Here is a 20084-nt window from a genome sequence, read left to right as displayed (position 1 = left end):
AAAGTTCTGTGGTCAGACCAAACAAAAATTGAGCTGTTTGACTACAATGTCCAGCAATCAGTTTGGAGGAGAAAAGGTGAAGCCTTAACCCCAAGAACATGCCTACCATCAAGCATGGCGGTGGTAGTATTATGCTGTGAGGCTGTTTTGCTGCCAATAGAACTGGTGCTTTACACAGAGTAAATGGGAAAATGAAGCAGGAGGATTAACTTCTATTTTTTCCCCAAAATCATCAGCTCAAAGCTTGAGTCTTGGTTACGGTTGGGTGTTCCAACAGCACAATGACCCAACCCAACATCAAAAGTGGTAATGTAATGGCTAAATCAGGCTAGGATTAAGGTTTTAGAAAGGCCTTCCCAAAGTCCTGACTTAAACCCAATTGAGAACATGCGGACAATGCTATGGTAACAACTTAACAAGTCCATGTAAGCAAGCCAACAAATTTAACTGAACTGCACCAATTATGTCAAGAGGAGTGGTCAAAGATTCAACTAGAAGTTTGTGGATGGCTACCAAAAGCGCCTAATTGAAGTGAAAATGGCCAAGAGACATGCAACCAAATATTAGCATTGGTTTATGGATATTTTTGACCCAGCAGATTTGCTCACTTTTTCTGGTAATAACGTCCTAAAAAAACTAAATTTCATGAATGTTTTTTGTGACAAAGTATCCGTTCCAATTCCTCCATCAGAGAAAAACCAGAGTTATAGAAATAACTGGAAGGAGAGCCACGACATTCTGTTCTTTACAAGCATGTAAACTTTTGATCACAACTCTAAGAATTTTCCTCAAGGTCAAACACAATCTACCGGTCAAGCTTGGGTTTGATTGACTCCCGAAACTAACAAAATTGTCCAATTAATATTTTGAATAATTAATTCAGTCAAAACTGTTAACAAAATAAATTGAACTCAAGATTTGTTACACAATATATATTTTTTTGCATTCCTCGCTGTCGTAAAAGTGTAAAATGAAATCAACCACTAATGTAAAATGGTAAAATATGACACCGACTTGTACACACTATGTCTAAAATTGCTATCTGTGCATCCCTATAAATAACACTGACTTACTACTAACTTACTCCCCCTCTGTTGTCTTTTGGGAAAAAGTGCCGCAAAAAAAGCTAATGACATTTTACATTTAAGGGCAGGCTATGTTTCTTTCTGGTTGAACTCCAAATTTCACGAGCATTAAAATGTCCTTCCCCTTTGGTACGTTTGTACAGTGGGTTCAACACAATCTGTTCCAAGTTGCTTTTACAACACCATTAAAAAAAAAAAAAAAAAGTGCTAGCTGACAGAAGCATGGAGGCCTTACATCTATCTACAGTTGTCATTCCTGGAGTTTTGTACAAGGTGCATTGCAGTTCACAGTAGGAGTGTTAAAAAAAATCGATTCGGCGATATATCGCGATACTACATCGCGCGATTCTCGAATCGATTCAATTAAAAAAAAAAAAACGTTTTTTTTTTTTTTTTTTTAAAGAGCTCAGAATTGTTCATTCGGTAGCCTTACCGAATCAACGTCTTATCATCATTGCCTTTTTTTTTTTTGTGTGTGTGTGTGAATCGATTTTTAAACTTCCATTTTTAATGGAAAAATATTCAACAAAACGTCTGACTTCGGGTTAGGATTCACACCTTGAGCATGGTAGAATGTTATATGAATGCAACATTAAGCCTTAATATTTTATTTTAATGCTGTTCAAACATGAAACAGATTACAACCTCTATAAGACTGAAATTTCAGATAAATAAATAATACATTTTCATATAAATCTTACACTCTACAAGCTTACTGATTAGTATTTTCTAAATTTGAATGAAAAAAAATCTCAACAATCGACTTATAAATTCGTATCGGGATTAATCGGTATCGAATCGAATCGTGACCTGTGAATCATGATACGAATCGAATCGTCAGGAACTAGGCAATTCACACCCCTAGTTCACAGTAATACAAACAACGTTATCTCCTGTCATCTGCTCTCACAGTGAGTCAGCATTTTTATCACTAGCCGCTTTCCAAATCAGAAGAAATGACAGACTTAAGTCAGTCAAACACATAGTCAACATGAAAGCCCTAATAAGAGGTGCAGCTATTCTCTGACACAGACCACGCTCTCGAGTCTCTACTGAGCACTTGACATCATTATAAAAAGCAGACGCTAAATATTTCGCTTGCCTAAGTGGTCTGGTCATCTCAGAGAGCCCATCCTGTCCACTTAGCCTGGCTGGTTCCCACAAGAGAGGAAGTTTTAAACACAGCTGCTCTCTATTCCGAAGAATAGGCAAATTCCAAAGAACTTTCTTTTGTTTGTTCAGGAAACTGAATGAGGAAAAAAAAAGCACCATGTACCTTTGGCTCAAACGCCCGACCCCTTTGATACATTGCTGACTGCATAGATTCTTGTAAAACAAGGCCTGACAGGTGTAATCATCAAAGAAAACCATAACAGGGAGTTGTTAAAAAGTGTACGTTTGCAAAGTAACTGCCACCTACAAATTATGGCTTTAGGTTTTGCATTTCAAAAATGTTGTAGAGTAAATACCAAAAACTGTGGGAGGTAGGACCAGAGTCATAACTTGAGTAACACCCCCACAAAAACAATTGTCTATAATACCGTAGTTTACACCACCTCAAACAATGAACCCAAAACACTTTAAAACATCATTTCAAACTTGCCTTAAACATTGCACTTACAAATAAATGAACTTACTAAACTTTGATGAATTCATTTTGGAAAAAAATGCAATGGGCCATCATGAAAATCGATACAGAAAGGCCTAAGTCAGATTCAAACAGGCAGACGTGCTAACCACATAATGCTTCCTGGTTTTCATCAATTTTCAGGGTATTAAAAATAAATGCATTTTTATGTACTTTGACGCACACTATTCACTTCCCCAGATTGCAATTCTGTGAATGTCTGTCATTGTTTTCAACGCCTGACCTGTCCAAAATTGTCTCCTGAGGGAATAAACCAACAAAGAAACAGACCCGCACACTTGAAGCCAGGAATATTTCTGGCACTAAGATGAGTCAATTCCAGATAAAATGGGGAAGAGTCATCTGACTCACTGTGCAGGAATCTATGCATGTTGGTTTCGGCCAGCTATAGAAGGAATTACAAGAAATAGTTTAAGAATCTTAGAATGTTTGGTATTAACAAAACACAACAATTGCAGCATTAAAAACATGTTTCTGTTATTCATCACATAGTCAAGGTTAGCTAACCTTTCGCTTATTAGCGGAATCTCCATGTAAACGAGGTTCCTGACAGCAGCGTGTTATGCTGAACTGTGCAAGCACGCCAAAAATGAGTGCCGTGTTCTCAGCTTGGGGAAGGTTGTGCTTACTGTGGCCTATTGAGGGGCAAGGGGGGGAGTTGGATCAGGCTGCCATGAAAGAGTCCTTTAAAAATGTAGCTTTAGTTTTTAACTAGTTAGTTAAGCCTCTTGTGAAATTCTATATTAGTGTAAACGAAGTGCACCGACACCACCGTCCTGCAAAAGCTTGGTCAGACCCCTTCCAGAGAGCTATTTAAACGTTACACAGTACACACCCACTAGCCATTTCATTAGGTACACCTGTACCTGCATATCTCAGAAGTCGAACTTAATAAAGAATATTCAACCCAGAGGAATTAATCAGCCGATTAATTGGTAATCTAATGTAAATAAAGAGCTTGCAGCAATTTATATAGTACTATTTAATTTAAATTACAAGACAAGTCAAGCGCTTCTGGCTTTGTCCTGAGCCAGTTTACTCCACCGTTGAAAACAAATGCTTATCTTAAATCTCGGATAAGGCTTGGCATATTAACCTAGTAACCAGCACAGGGCTGCCAAGGCCTTATGCAACATTTAACAGACACTACTTAAAGGGGGATACAGTATTGTGAAAAATTGCCTATTTAACGGAGAGGATACTGTATACAATTAGCCAGACTCACCATTGGCCCAGCAGTGTATAGGTGTAGGATGAGGGTTGGCTCACTTGCATGTAGGGCCCGACCGATTAATCGGCCGCCGATTATAATCAGCTGATTATTGGCGGCCACCTGTCACACCATTACTGAGTCATTTACAGCAGTAATAGTGGAAGAATAGGGGTTTAACAAAATCCAATTTGAAAACTAAAATTGGTTAATGATAGTGTATCGCGCACAAACTAATGAATCCTGACTTTCACTTTAAAATGAAGCATCCTTGGCTTGTTACGCACTTCATGCATCAAGCTATATTGTATCGAACTATCAATGCAGAGATGCAGACCCCAAAATACAAACTCAATGGAAAATCAAAGCGTACTCTAATTTCAAGAGGAAGCCAACTCAATAAATTTTCTATAAAATAATATGTTGAATGCCCCATCTAATTTAAACACGTTTTTCTGATTAATATTGCATTTTCGGAACTCAGTGGGCGGTCATTTTACTACTTGCTGGTGACTGAAGATGACATCACAGTTGCTCAGGGCTTCGGTAACAACCAATCACGGCTCACCTGTTTTCTGAATCTGGTCATGTGATGTTCGCAATCTGAGCTGTGATCGCTCCTTACCTGACCCTGCATTCACGTGCTACGGGAAAGATGGACCTTACCACTCGGAAACTCCCAATTACGACCGAGTTCTGTTCATGTGCTTTTGTTACTGTAGCAACAAAATACACATAGCAGCTGAGGTGTAGATTCTAAAAGAACCTACTAGTGGACGATAACACCCTTATAAGTGTCAATATTTCTTGCCATTCACAAATCCTTCGGCATTCTCCGCTATATTGAAACTTGAATAGTTCTCTCAACTCGGGTATCAAACTATATATATATATTTTTTTTTTTAATCACTCATTCACACACAAGTTCACTTCATGTAAGCCACATGGGTCTCCCAGGCGGAAGAGCGAACCCACGCCAACCGGCACCAAAGGCAAGTGACGGTTCCACTCCTCCACCTGGAGCCCTCGGGTATCAAAATTAATTCTCAGTTATCCCGTAGAAAATACGACATGAGTGGGTGTTCACGTGCAGTTTTCTACTCCACATATGGTATTTACCATAATTACGATACCACATGAAGGCAGCATGAGCCCTGAGAAACTGTGATGTCATTATCAATCGACAGCAAGTGGCACAATGGCTGTTCCCTGAGATGGATATATATATATATATATATATATATATATATATATATATATATATATATATATATATATATATATATATATATATATATATATATATATATATAAGGTGCATTTTGCTGCTTTATTCATATTTCATAACAGAGTTGTGGGGCTGTATAGATCATATTAAAAGGTTTTGTTTTGTTTTACTTCTTCTTTAATAAAGTGTATTTAATATTAATACATTTGAAATGGCACACAGTATTGCAATATAGACGTATGTATTGCTAGTGTTTAAAAAATATACATGCAAGAGGACCTTGAAAAATAATATTAAATAAAATATTAGATTATTTTTCAATATCGTTCAGCCCTAAATCTATGGTGGATTTCTGTATTCATAAATGGCAGAGACAGAACACTGGGATATTACAAAGCGGATTAGCAACAAAGGGATGATGTCGAACCTGTCAACATCTGATCTCCAGCCCCCTTTTACTACGGACGGTACACGACTTGTCTCTTCAGAAAGTTACCTGGTAAGGGGGCGGCGGCTCCAGGTCGGGGTCGGCGCCGTCTCCGTAGCTGGCCCGGTCCGACTGGGATTCGTGGAGCAACGACATGTCGTCCGAAGTTGGCGACTTGAGGCAGTTGCCCATCTTCGACCGAACTCCTCTCTGTCTCGCTCGCTTTCTCTCGACGTCGCTTCTCTTACGTAACGCAGCGAATATTTCACAGGCCACCTTTTCTACTGTATTTTATTATTTATTTTTTTAGCTAGCGACGGCAGCGTGATTCCAACAAGCACGAACCGATGACGTCTGTCCTCTCCCAGGCGACGGGAGGGCTGCCGTGGGCTCAACAACACAACATCCCTCGAGCTAGCCGCTAGCCACACAAAGAGCTAACTCGCACCGACTAGCTAGCTGGAACAGTCGCTCTTGGGTTAAAAATAGACGCCAAATAGGCTCTTGTAATCCATGGAGGGAAGTCAAGTGAAGAAAGGCCCGACAGTCCTCATTTCAACTAATAGTAGTTCCTCCCGGAAACCATCACTCGACTGTGAGGTACTTTCCAGTTTTCGGTCGCTCTCGACATCGACAAAAAGATGGGCGCTGTAGCAACACTAAGCACCGCCCACCGTAATATTTGCCAATCGGCAGCCGAGTACGTCCACCCAGCATTTGTTCGCAGCCAATCGGATCGATTACATTGTAATTCTCTGTAAACATAAACAAGAGCTAAGAATCGTTACATTCCCTGTATTATGTGCGATTTTGCAGCATTGCCATTTTGAGTTTTAATAAGTTAGTGTTAAATGAGATTTTCTTTCAAATGAATAATGATAAGGTAAACATGACTTGACTCGCCTACCTTGCACAAATACCACCCCCAAAGTATTTGCCTAAAAGCATGCTGTTCAGGGAGCATTTTTTTTGTGTGAGGGAAATGTCTAATAGTATATAAACAATAAGCAATTGGCTGATTTTGGTGTACTTGATCTTGCATCCTTCATTTTTTTTTTCTGTATGAGGCCCTCAGAGGAAAATGTTTGGACACAACTGGTTTAGGCCAATTAAAATCTCTATAATATTATTGCACGAATAAAACCTTATATAAACAAAAGGAGAAAAATAACCTAGAATAAAACACACCACATATATGGGGAAAAAAAACAGTGGTTCTCAAACTAAGTTCCCTAGACCCCTTGGCATCCACCAACTGTAGCTCCAAGCTATGTCATAGCATTCACTTGTCAAAATTACTTTTTTTTTCACTCTTTAAACTTTAGTATGGTTTTTTTTCTTGAGAAAATATGGCTTCATTATCCTAAGGTTACTTTGTACCTCGGCAAAATATGTATTTGTTCTCATGAAGATTACAACTCTTTTTTTTTTTATCTTGAAAAAGTATGACTTTATTCCCATAAAATTGCACAATTTCTCCTAAAAAACCCCAAAGCTATCATAAAATACTACAACTACTACTATACAACAATACCATTTTTTTTTCTTCTACAAAATAGGCACCGTTTTACTTTATGTAGGGGTATGGGCAAGGGGTCCCTGGACACAAAGTTTGAGAACCACTGGCATAAAAGACAACACATTGGATTTTTCTTTTTCAAAATGATATTCTTCTCCTAGTTCCATTTTAAATTACAATAAAAACATTCAGTATATACAGGAATGTCATTATGCTCAGTGGTAGCCTTGCCCATTCTCATTTGCTAAATGCAAATATCACAATGCCATAAAGTTTCATGTTAAAAATGTCCGTGTGGAAACTGAAGGGAAAATGCAACATAATACAGTATGCATATTAGAAAATAAAATACAAGTTGTTATTGGAATATTAAGACACATGAGAAAAAAAAAAAAAAAAAAGACTCCTCATCACCACCATGAACACCAAAACCTCCCATTTCACATGAATAAAATGAGACGTGAAACATCTTCAGTTTCTCACTTTTCAATTATGTTGCTAGGGCCCGGCTCATCAAGTCATTCAATCACGTTTTCGCTCCTTTCACTATAATGTACTGTATTTTGTCCAGATACATAATTACTGTTTGATACCATTCAAGCCCCTCTACAGGAGGTTGTCATCAAGCACGGCTGATCGAGGAGGGCAGCAGGTTGAGGTGCTTGTCGTTTCTTTGCCAAAGATGCAACAGGCGGACAAACACGCGGGCCCCTCACTGCTGTGAGTGAATGGCCTGTTTGTTCGAGCTCAAGTGCTGCTGGAGTCGGTCCCACTGACGTGGGGGACTGAAGAAAAGGAGGAGGCTGCCTTTCTAAAAGACACACGGTCATCTGTCCTTTTACAACAGGACAATTTGGATAAAAGGTGCCATTTACAGTATCTATAAAGTCTACTGTGAATTCTGGAGTAATGATGACAGTAATGATCACCCATCATGTATTGCAAAGGTTGGCTAAATGCTAACTCAGCTGTCAGCACATAATGCATGCATTGTCTCACTATGGTCACAAGTTTTTTGTTTTTTTTTGAATGAGCCCTTACAGGTAAATTGGTGTTGTAGTGGTAGCTTTAGTCCGAAACTACAGGTGCATCTACATATTATTATTACTATTATTTTTTTTGAAAAGTTGATTTGAGCAGCTATTATATATATATATATATATATATATATATATATATATATATATATATATATATATATATATATATATATATATATATATATATATATATATATGTACATTAGGGGTGTGAATTGTCTAGTGCCTGACGATTCGATTCGTATCAGGATTCATAGGTCACGATTCGATTCAATATCGATTAATCCCGATACGAATTTATAAATCGATTGTTGCGATTTTTTACTCAAATTTAGAAAATACTACTCAGTAAACTTGTGCATGTACACTGTAAGATTTGTATGAAAAAGGTATTATTTATGTAACTGAAACTTCAGTCTTATAACTGTGAGCCACTGTATTTAACAAACTGGTTGTAACCTTTTTCATGTTTGAACAGCATTGAAATAAAATATTAAGGCTTAATGCTTCATTAATATAACCTTCTTCCATGCTTCAGGTGTGACTCCTAACCCTAAGTAAGACGTTTTGTTGAATATTTTTCCATCAAAAATTGATGTTTAAAAATCGATTCGGCTGCCTATTGAATCGATTCGAGAATTGCGAGATGGACACAAAAGCACCAGTTGTGTCTAAATAAAACTCACTTCCTTCCTTGACATTATGATGCTGAGTTTTACAGCGAATACCAGTGGATGGGTTAAAAAAATAATAATAAAATAAAATAAAATAAAATATATATATATATATATATATATATATGTAATTATATAGATTCATTAAATACATAGCAAAATGTTTTTCAGAAGGTCAATTCCTTTTGATCGATTCTTATGTAATAGTATGATTGCTTAACATAGTGTATTTGGAGCTTTTGTTAGCTGTAAGCTATGGTTTGGGCATGTATCATGGAAGAACCATGAATATATTAAGAGAAGGATTCTGATAATGAAGCCACATGGTAGGAGCCAAAGCAGAGTACCAAAGATGAGAAGATGGTGATGGTGAGGAAAGACTTGCTAGTACCTGCAATTAGAAGCAGAACTATGGAAGAGGATTAGGGCCAGTGAAGTGAAAAAAAAAGATGTTGGCAAGATTCTTTCTTTATTCTCAGAATTTTGACAACTCATTTGCTCCCCAAAACATATAAATATGTTCTATTTTAAGTATTACCATGGTCCCAAAAACGTATTTATACATTTTTTTACGCTAGAGCATACAGAAGGCTTTGTGCAGCCTCTGAACTGAAGAGAACGCTTGAAGCAATAGTAGTTATTACAAAAACGGCCAGCAGGTGGTAGCAGAGTATAAGAGATCAGCTTAGCTCTATTATAATGCTATTTGCTGCAAAACAGAAACAGCTAGAAATATACTTTTTTTTCCTGATAAAAGAAGAGACTCTAATCTTCTTTTTGGTAGGTTCAATGTTTTTATAGAAAAAAAAAACCCACAATATTCTGTGGGCCTTGCAGAATCAGTCAAAATCCAGCAAAGGGGGTTGCTTCAGTGTAAATTGCTTGGAGTGAATGATTTAAAAGAGAATTCTTCTGACTTTAAAGTCAGAAGCCAGAATTCTCATTTGAAGCTCAGAATTCTGACTTTATAGTGAGAATTCTGACTTTGTGATAGAGAGGTCGAGGTAGAGCTATGAATTATGGGGGGAAGTCAGAAAGTCAGAATTCTGAGATTAAAATCTGACTTCTCGCGTTAAAGTCAGAATTCTGAGAATAAAGTCAGAATCCTGTCAACCTTTTTTTTTTTTTGCACTTCACTGGCCCTAATCTTCTTCCGTACAGAACTGAACTACAAGCTTTTTTTTTTTTTAATTTATTATTTTTTAAAGATGCACCTGTATACATATATTTGTCTTCCACCTCAACCCTGCATAGACCAACATTTTAGTATCAGCCATCGTTACACAGTCCAAAAAAAGCTTTGCTACTTTAGTGCATTGTCATATGAGGCACATGCCCGGACTTGCCTCAGCTTCCACTTGAATGAAGAAGTGAAGGTCAGCCGGGGTACGTGTCCCACGCTTGATGACCACCATCGGTGCCACATCATGGGCACGCCATCAGCGGCTGATGCCAGTAAAGACAAACACGCAAAGGAAAAAAAAAAAACAAAAAAACATCATCACCCATCGTTTTTCCCCCCAAAACCGTTCTGACGAAGGAACCGTTCCAATCCTGTGATGGTGCTGATAAAGCCAAGTGGTGCATTGAGGGAGAAAGCAGACGCCGAATCTCAGCTCTCGTCTTCTTTTTCTTCTTCCTCGCTCTTATGGGCTTGAGGGCACGTACACTCCATTTTCTCTCGCACCTTTGGCTTTGTGCAGGGCGGCTTGAATACGGAATTGAGTCCGAGATTCCATGGAGTAGTTTTTGTAATTGTGCCTGGGAAAAAAACAACAACGTTAAGTTAGTAAATCACACTGAGGAAAATTTGTGCATAATAGATGCCGCTGAAGTGTGACAAAAGCATAGCAGCATAGTACTTTTTTTGAGGCAAGGCTATGGCCTGACTAAATATACAGTACATGTAAATGCAAATATAAGATAGGTAGGAGTAAATAAGAACAAATAAGTTTGGATTCTTCCTACTCCTTTTGAAATGTGGACAATTTAACTTTATATTTATGAGGGATGTTCAATACCACTTTTTTTCCCCAGATAAATACTAATACAAGTACTCAACTCTTGAGTAGTCACAATGCCAAGTACAGATACCACTAGTACTTTGGATGCTTAAAATAAAAATAAATAGATAAAATAAAATAACCATTATAAAAAAGATGCATGTATCCCAATTTAGCAACATTTCCCTTAAAGGCGGGGTCTTCTGTTTTCACTCAGGAAAATGCACTATATAAATACAGGATGTATACTCATGAACTCCTTCTCAATCTACACCTCTGGGCTTCTGTTAATGTGTTGTGGTGATTTTTTTTCCTAAACCCCCACTCCCCCCAGCCTGTATTTTGCTATTTTGTGTTTGTTTTGTCAACAGCGGGACGTTTCTGTGGACAGACAGTTGTTTACCCCACCAGCCAATTGCAGAGCAGGGGGTGGGTGGGGTGGTGGGTGGTTGTCACTCACTGTCGGCAGACGGGGCCGGGCGAATTTGTTGGCTGCATGACGTCACTCCCGCGGCAACTTGATAGCATGCACGGATTTTTTCATTTTTATTTTTTTTCACTCACTCACTCCCTCACACCAGCTTGAGTGAGTGAGAAAAAAAAATCCGTGCGTGCTGTCCAGTGCTCTCCAGCACCCCCTTGTATGACCCTTGTGAGGAATAAGCAGTCAAGAAAATGGATGGTGGCATGGATGGACATAATGTACTCAAGAAAAAGTGAGAAATGTAATCAATCAATCATCATCTTGTGGTTGAATAAGCAATTTAATTTTTAAAAAGGTTTTAAAGACTATATAATCTGAGGTTGACGTATTTTCACACTTTTATGACCATTAAGAACGTTAAGATTAGCAGTTAACACTGTATGTAAGGTTTTATGATAATGAAAGTTCAATCCGAGTTAATCCCCTTAATGGATTTTGTTTGAAGTTAGAGGTCATAAATCGTGCATCCCCTGTAGTACCCACTTAAGCACTGACTGAAATGTGTAAGAGTTGACTGTCGCTTACTTTGCTGCTTCTAGTAGTTTTACAGCCTCATCATTCCGACCTTGTTCCAGACATAACAAGCTGTGCTCTAGCAAAGCGTTGGGAACTAGGTAGTGGTCATACTTGATCTGGGTCTCACTGCGGATGAAATGGGTGTGAATCATACTGAATCACTAACACAGAGAGAGAGCATCTTCATATGATACATGCGTCTGTGTCTGTGTGATGCTTACTTGCAGAGGACAAGAGTAAAGTAGTGTTCGGCCTCATCGTGATGTCCCAGGTGCTTGAGACAAAGCCCCTTCAGCAAGCTCAGCAGACACTGGTCGTCAAATGAGAACTCTGACCCTGACAGAAAAAATTGATTGCAAAACTGAGAAGGACCGTCCTAGGTTTATTGTAAAAGAATCACAAACAAGTTAAACTGCTAATTCATCCTCTTATCTAGATTATTCGTACTTTCCATGCTTTCAAGTTTCTCCTGCGCCTCGTCCAGTGTCTTCAGCATGTTTTCAGTCAGCTCTTTGTGCTTGCCGATGATCGTATAGCCGTTCCAAATGTACATCACCTCCTGGACAAGAAGCGGAGCAAAATCAGTCCAATTTCTGTCAGCACTCTCAATTCCGCAAGTGCCCGCTCAGCACAAGTTACATAATCTACACAGATAAAATACATTTCAGTTCATTTTAGTTACAGTGGATATAAAACGTCTACACACTCCTCTTCAAATGCCAGGTTTTATGTTGTAAGAAAATTGACCAAGTTACATAATATTATGTAATGTAACCTAAAACCTGCACAATGCAAATTTATGAATACAACTTTACAGGAGGGGAAGTGAAAATAACGGACACAGTATTGTTATTGTAAAAGTGAAAGAAAACCACATTCATTTGACTGATAAAGAAGTGTGTCCAAATATGCTTAAAATTGTCAAATGAAGTCTGCGTTTATGTTAAAATGAATGGAAGCTGCACTGACCAATGGGGGTACAGGAAGAGGAATGGGCTTTTCCGTGAGGTAACGACGAGCTTTCCTGATGGCAAACTTCTCCGTGGGTAAAGACTTGCCAGCAATTTTCTGCTTCAGCCCTTGCACCTGCCTGCAATATACATCAGATATGAATACATAAAACACCTCATGATCTGCTCATCTTTATTCTATATGATTAAATATTGGTGATAGACCGATATGTTTTTTTCAAGGCAGATACTGATATCAATTATTAGTAGGCAAGGAGGCAGATAACCGATATTTGGAGCTGATACTCTTTTGCAGTAAAATAAAAAAAAATAATATATATATATATATATATATATATATATATATATATATATATATATATATATATATATATATATATATATATATATATATATATATATATATATATATATATATATATATATATAAAATTAGCATGCTTGTTCAAACATTTCAAATTGTCAACGTGCTGAATGTTTTTCTTTTAATTTATACATACAACAAATACACATCTTTGTTTTAAAATTCTAACAAAACAGGAAATGCTTCTCAATCGTCAAAAGTTTTCCAAATTTTAACATAACAAATGGTAAACTTTCACTTATGTTAGTTTTAATTTTAACAAAAGCAAAAAGCAGCATCTCTTATAAAATAAAGTAAAAATTTAAACAAATACATACATAATTAAAAGGTTACATGAAATTAACCCAATTTTAAATTGATCTCTTCAGCTGGTACCTCTTTGTGTTTGCGAACATAGCAAATTTAGGGTTCTTGTTCGAGTTCGTCAAGGGTTTCAAAGGATGACAGTGAAAATTTGTCAGAACATTTTCAAAATTTCTTGGTGACAAGAAAAGCTGTTTGTGACAAGTTTATGACAAGTACAAACTGCCTGTGAATATCTTTGCAACCGTTTGCAACATTTTATGAACCCTGAAGAAAACACAAAATTCATTAAGTTTACAAACATTCACCGCTCAGAGAAATATCAGCTTTCTCGGCCTTCAGATTTGTAAAAATGGCCGATTCCGATATTCGTAAAAAGATAATCGGCTTGGCCAACAAGCGGTCTATCCCTATTAAATATCCAACATGGTTAGGCTGAATGATTTTGACAAATAATCTAATTCAATCTACTTCAATTAGAGTTGTTCACTTACTAAACTTGCATTTTTTTAAGCATTCACTATGACAACTTCACAAAATTCTAACAAAGAAGTGTGGCGTAAACATGGATTAAGTTACAAATCAGACTACAACTATTATGCAAACAAATATGTGGCTTTATCACTTCAACTTTTCATGTTTGATGAAACAATGACATTTTGTTTTGATTGTAAAATGGCCACAAGGGGGCAGTCGGCTGCTGTCGTGAGTACCAATACCTTGAAATAAGGCCAGTATCGGCACAATGACGATAACTGGTAACGATACGCACTCATCCACATTAAATAGATAGCCTACCAACGGACCAAAATGAATCAGGCTTTTTTCAGCCCAATTGCAGTTCTAGTGATTTGAAAATTGCATTCTACTACATTGCAATGTCAATTTGAATTCAACTAATTGTTCAGCATTAAACAAGTTGAGATCATATATATTTTAGTAGTTTCCCCTCTACAAAGCACAGATGTTACCTTGATAAAGACATTTATGATGGCAGCGTTTTATAGCGATCACAATTAATGATCCCCGTTTCGCTTGGTATGAGAAGAATGTAAAAACACTTTGATGACCTGAACAGAGTGTGTGCGGTCTCCCCGAAGGTTAGACAATCATCCTCCGTCAGCATGCTGAGGTAGGCTGCTTTCATATACGCATAGGTTGCCTGAGGGAGGAGAAGAATGGTTACTGCTGCAATCTCACATAAACGTCTCTTTTAAAGAATGAAAAAGGTAGCAAAACGAAAAATACACTATCAAGGGGCCTGCTTCCTCAGCAATTCTGTTTTTTTTTGTGTTGTATGAGCTCCATTTAATTTTTGACAGCCCACCTTGGACCAGGAGTTCTCTTTGCTGAGCAGGTCAGCGTAGAAGTAGGCCATCTTCCAGTGCCGCTGATATGTGAAACACCACATCAACTCCCAGTAGCACATGTGATGGAACTGTTTCCACTGCTGCTGAGCCTCGCAGCACTCCTCAAACCGCTTGATAGCCTGATAGAGACGTACACATCAACGTCACTGTGTTTTGTTTGCTTTGAGTTCAGGGTTCCATTTGAATGTTGATAACGGTCCCCCGCAAGTCCATTCTATTGTCTCATTGTACTTTCATCATTGCAAAATCACCATGACAATCGAGCTTTGTTACTTTACGTAAATAAGTTTTCAACAAATGCAGTAGTTGAAACTCAAATGACGTAAAAGTTGTACAATTTGGTGTTCAATCAAAAATTAATGAGAAAATGTCTCAAGTCAAACCTTATTTCAAACCATCATTACATGAGCTCAGTGAACGTCTAAAGCAAGTGTAGTGAATGTATGACTCATGAGCAAAATACATTCCTTAATCCAGCCCAACAAAAATTTACATGACAAAGAATCCTGCAATAATTGAGATTTATTTTATTTTTATTTTTTTTACCATTTTTTTAAACCTGATATGTGAATGATCTGCCTGTTTTATTAACTCATATGTGGCCCTTGAAGAGAAATGTGCCCATTCCTGATCTAACGGACAACCTCCACATGGGCATTTTGCTTTTAATGTAATAATTCAATTCAATATTAAAGTCACAACTGGATCGACTATTTTCTAGCTACTTACAGCATCCAGATTGCCTTTGATCTCCTCGATTCGACCAGCGAAGAACAAGAAGATCGACCCCTACGAGATAAACAACCCATATTTTTTAGAACTGTGATACACGAGACAACACAAAACGACTGAAGAAGCACACAGTTTACACACCTTAGGATATTTCTTGAGATACGGCTGCAACATTTTTTCTGCGTCTTCAACGTCTCCTTCTCCAGTGCCTGCAGGTCACATAACATGTGCAATGTCAACAAAATGAAAAAAAAAAAAGATTTACTGCCAGGTGTATCCACGTGTTTGTGTGTTGACTTGCCTAGTATAAAGCTCATGAAGGTGTGATAACAGAGCAGCAACATGTTACATAAGAACGACCTGAAAGTGCTTTCTGCAGAGCCCTCCTGAAGCTGCTGGAGACCAAACTCCTGCATGCAAATTTACACAAAATGTCAAGCAATAAGTTACTCTGCCTTCAAAACTCTTCAGACATTTGTCATCTTGAAATCTTTTGAGACATTGTCGAACTCACTTTATTACCCGAGAAGCCCACAAACTCCAGCAGCTTGAGCATCCGTGTGGGCAACATTGAGATCATCTGCAGGAGGAAAAGAAGCAAAGGAAAGGAAAGGCTCATATTGTTACTGTCAGCAGGTATAAACTGACAATTTTTGCATATCAGTGTGCATGTGTACTCAGTGTTTGAAATCACCCTAGTGTTTATATCCAGTTTGCTTGCAATATACACATTTTTTTAACCCTCTTACCAGATTAAAGGCTCCAACTCCCAATTTGACTCCGCCCTCAAAATGACAATGACTGTTGCCGTGACTGTACGCCGTGGACTCGAGCACTCTGTGGAGCTCTCTGTGGTTAAGATGAGACAGGAAAGTAAATTAGTGCCCAAACTGACATTTTGCCAGAGTGACAAGGACGGTTCAGACACTCACTTGTACGTCTGGTAGCTATTCCTCACTTTGATTCCTCCTTTGATGAAACTGATCATATTTTCATCCTGAGGAAAGGTAGTCGAAATATGACGCAAAACAGTAATATCGCCATCAGTTGGTCAGGGCTCTTTACTGACCTGAAGGAAGGTGAGCGCTGCCCTCTGCAGGAGGCATTCAGCATAGCAGACTTCAGCATGAATCTCGTCTGTTGTGAAAATGTCATTTTTGTTATGGTCAGTTACAGCTCTCTCTCTTTTTTATTTCTCTCGCTCTGACACACACACACACACACACACACACACACACACACACACACACACACACACACACACACACACACACACACACACACACACACACACACACACACACACAAACCTTCTGTGTATCCCTTGGAGAAGCTTGACTTCTTGCGGTGCCTGATGAGTAAAACAAAAAAAGTTTCATTTTCGGCCCTATACTTCTGTCCTTATCTGGTTTTATTTCCGCTTCACACAGAGCAGCACGGCTGAATGCGAATGACTATTTATTGCGTAGCATGCAGGGTTCTGCAACTGCCACTTTTTGCTGCAATACGAAATTTGTGTCACATGTGTACAGTGCCACAATACTGCAGCTGTAACAAAATGTTGCATCACTTGAGCTTTGGAAACAAAAACGAGGAAACAAGGTCTAGTCAGCCATCACTAAGTCATACCAAAACAGTATACAGTACACAGTACATATTGTGATTACAATAATACTTTACTATACAAATTCATATGCATCTGTTTAGGGGTGTTAAAAAAAAATCGATTCGGCGATATATCGCGATACTACATCGCGCGATTCTCGAATCGATTCAATAATCGGCAGAATCGATTATTTTTTTTATTTTTTATTTTTTTCAAGGATTCACACCTTGAGCATGGAAGAATGTTATATGAACGGCACATTAAGCCTTAATATTTTTATTTTAATGCTGTTCAAACATGAAACAGATTACAACCTCTATAAGACTGAAATTTCAGATAAATAAATAATACATTTTCATATAAATCTTACACTATACAAGCTTACTGATTAGTATTTTCTAAATATGAATGAAAAAAAATCGCAACAATCGACTTATAAATTCGTATCGGGATTAATCGGTATCGAATCGTGACCATTCGTATCGGGATTAATCGGTATCGAATCGAATCGTGACCTGTGAATCGTGATACGAATCGAATCGTCAGGTACTAGGCAATTCACACCCCTACATCTGTTGCTACAGCAAAGCATTGAGAGTTCCTGTCGCCATAATGCAGCAGTGCATTCAATGAATGGCAACAACTGCCTCTCAAATAGCCACATTCACTCATCCATGTTCTCTTTTGTTTTATTATAACATAGCTAAAGCAGCCAGGGCAATTCGCTTCTTTCCAAGCCATGTTGTTGGTGGTTCAATAAAAAAATACAGTAAAAACTAATAATAATACAGTAGTTACATGAGCTTATCAACAAAAGAAATGGGTAAACTACATTCAAAAGAAGGCCAAAAAAATTATTTTACTGAGTTTTAAAATGTGAGAGGAAAAAAATATCTCTTTTAACTCTTACAGTGTATGTTGTGCACCATGCACTACAATGGAGTATGTTGTGGTTAATTGTAAACTCTTCTTCTTGTCATTTTTTTCGTGACGAATGAGACCCATAAAACAAACACTCAACATAACCAGTTGCTCCTTTATTCATGTCTAGCTATTAACTCGAGATTCTGAACTGCAGTTGGATGAAATTACTGAGTCAAGATTTTACTTTCCAATGCAAATTAAGAACCTAGTGTGGGGTGGGGGCTTACACCTTTGATGGCAGGTCAGTTTGGTGTGTTGATGCCGCATTTTCCAAACAGTGTCTCTTAAGACATGTCTAGATGATGTCAGTGTGCGTTATAATCCTATCATTTTCGAAAATGAAACACTTATGCTCTTCTGTATTTAATGTATCTCAATAGCTGTGGAGCAGTGCTACTTACGATCAGCAGATGGTGCCAAGGTAAGATTTTCCAAATTTCATACACATGATAAATGGATTATTTTCAAGGTTTCACTTTACCAGCAATCCTGTTGTTGGCGTTGTTTTTTTAATGTCTTATATTTAAGCACACTGCAAAGTGCAAACGTATCATTTTACATTGATTGACAATAATATTAAATGTAGGTTACTGCTTAGAAATAAAATCTTTGCCTCTCATTTGATGACCACTTAGGTCAACACTACAGCATATTAATATTGGTCATGATGGTGATTTTTTTTAACATTCTTACTTTCCCAGTGACAAGATAACTAAATGATTTTACTTTTGGCTACGTCAACTCTGTTTTGGTATACATATAATGCACAGTAAATGCCAAAATGAGCTGTTCGGCAAATGTCCTTCATTATGCAAAGGCAATGTCTCACCGCTGGCAAATAGCCTGGGCCTCCTTCATGGTGTTTCCTGCCTCCAAGATGTGTTGAGGTTCAAAGGTCATCATGGCCTGCATTTCTAGGAAGGTGGCGTAGGTCAGGGCATGATACATGCTGTCTTTGATTCTGTGGAAGTAACATAAAAATAAACGATCAGGCAGGGGGAGAAAGATTTAGTGAATATTAAAGCCTTTAGTCTGATGTGTGGGCACGTGTGAGATTGGTTAACGCCACACCCCCAACATAAACAAAAAAAAAAGAACCTTGCCCATTTATTTATACCTGTGACTGCTGGAGTGTCACGTCACACCCGGGAATGAACAACTTTACCCGCACAAGCTTCAGAGTGCTTGACGTCATCGTAGTTCTACTTGTTGTTCCAGTTGTAAACCATTACAGACTGATGATTACGGAGACAAGAATTTACTCAAACAAAAAAAAGGCACAAAAGCAACTGAAGGACAATATTATGCTATGTACACATAAACATGGTCTACAGCCAAACATACCACACCTACTGAGCTCGAAAAGTGTGTGCAGTTGTTTATCACCGCCACAAAAAATGATACTTGTATAGACATGTCTTTGATAGCTACATCAGGCTTCTTCAATTCAAAAGAAAATATCTTCAGGCTAGGTCTACACTATAATTCAGTTCCATATTTTTTGCCCTCATCAACTATCAAAATAAAAACATACAATTATATACTTCAATACTAGAGCAAAATGGGTTGTTGATTTTCACAATAAACTGAAAAAAAAAGTAACAAAACATTTCTTAAATTTATGTTAAGCCTGCATAAAAAGTGCTATTGAACAAAATAATGGCCCAAGTAATTTTTTTTTTTTCAGAAAGCATGAACAAACTGACCTAAACTTAAAAATGGTTAAAATTTGCATTTTAAGGGTAGAACTGAAATTGTATGTATTCTATAGCTAATTTTAGCAAAGGTGATCAGGATCATGAGATGTTTAAGGCATTTATTTTTATTTTTATTTTTTTTTTGGGGGGGGGGGTCCAGTGCTGGGGGTCAAAATATGACTTAGGTTATAATTTTAAGAGGGTAGCATCCCCCACTTAAAATAAGAACCTTCAATGTTAACATCTACACCCCTTCATTATTATTAAACGTTTATCCTGAAGT

The 20084-nt window shown here is 37.7% G+C and overlaps 2 protein-coding genes across 7 annotated transcripts in view; both read right to left on the bottom strand.

Moving 5' to 3' along the window:
* Nucleotides 1–10319, bottom strand: part of rnf11b (ring finger protein 11b) — a 21770-nt gene extending 11451 nt beyond the window's left edge. For 2 of the 3 annotated variants that reach the window (XR_013285211.1, XM_077533210.1), the window contains exon 1: nt 5668–6281. Coding sequence is in view for 2 of the 3 variants with exons in the window: in XM_077533210.1 (XP_077389336.1) it covers nt 5668–5790 (123 nt within the window). In the remaining variant the exon portion in view is untranslated. Of the gene's footprint in view, nt 1–5667; nt 6282–10177 lie in introns of those variants that run through there. The other variant, XM_077533211.1, reaches the window with a different exon arrangement.
* The window catches only part of ttc39a (tetratricopeptide repeat domain 39A), a 24904-nt gene continuing 12065 nt past the window's right edge, over nt 7246–20084 (bottom strand). For 3 of the 4 annotated variants that reach the window (XM_077533204.1, XM_077533207.1, XM_077533206.1), the window contains 16 exons: nt 18934–19065; nt 16885–16925; nt 16644–16711; nt 16507–16571; nt 16324–16423; nt 16089–16154; nt 15876–15984; nt 15716–15783; nt 15572–15631; nt 14800–14961; nt 14543–14634; nt 12804–12924; nt 12282–12393; nt 12056–12170; nt 11844–11960; nt 7246–10592 (listed from right to left, as the gene is read on the bottom strand). In XM_077533204.1, the coding sequence (XP_077389330.1) occupies nt 10478–10592; nt 11844–11960; nt 12056–12170; nt 12282–12393; nt 12804–12924; nt 14543–14634; nt 14800–14961; nt 15572–15631; nt 15716–15783; nt 15876–15984; nt 16089–16154; nt 16324–16423; nt 16507–16571; nt 16644–16711; nt 16885–16925; nt 18934–19065 (1543 nt within the window). In that variant the 3' untranslated portion in view covers nt 7246–10477. The remainder of the gene's footprint in view (nt 10593–11843; nt 11961–12055; nt 12171–12281; nt 12394–12803; nt 12925–14542; nt 14635–14799; nt 14962–15571; nt 15632–15715; nt 15784–15875; nt 15985–16088; nt 16155–16323; nt 16424–16506; nt 16572–16643; nt 16712–16884; nt 16926–18933; nt 19066–20084) is intronic. The other variant, XR_013285210.1, reaches the window with a different exon arrangement.

Source organism: Festucalex cinctus, chromosome 10 (genome assembly GCF_051991245.1).
Source record: "Festucalex cinctus isolate MCC-2025b chromosome 10, RoL_Fcin_1.0, whole genome shotgun sequence".
Classification (NCBI taxonomy): Eukaryota; Metazoa; Chordata; class Actinopteri; order Syngnathiformes; family Syngnathidae; genus Festucalex; species Festucalex cinctus.
This window is presented reverse-complemented; position numbering and strand designations above follow the sequence as displayed.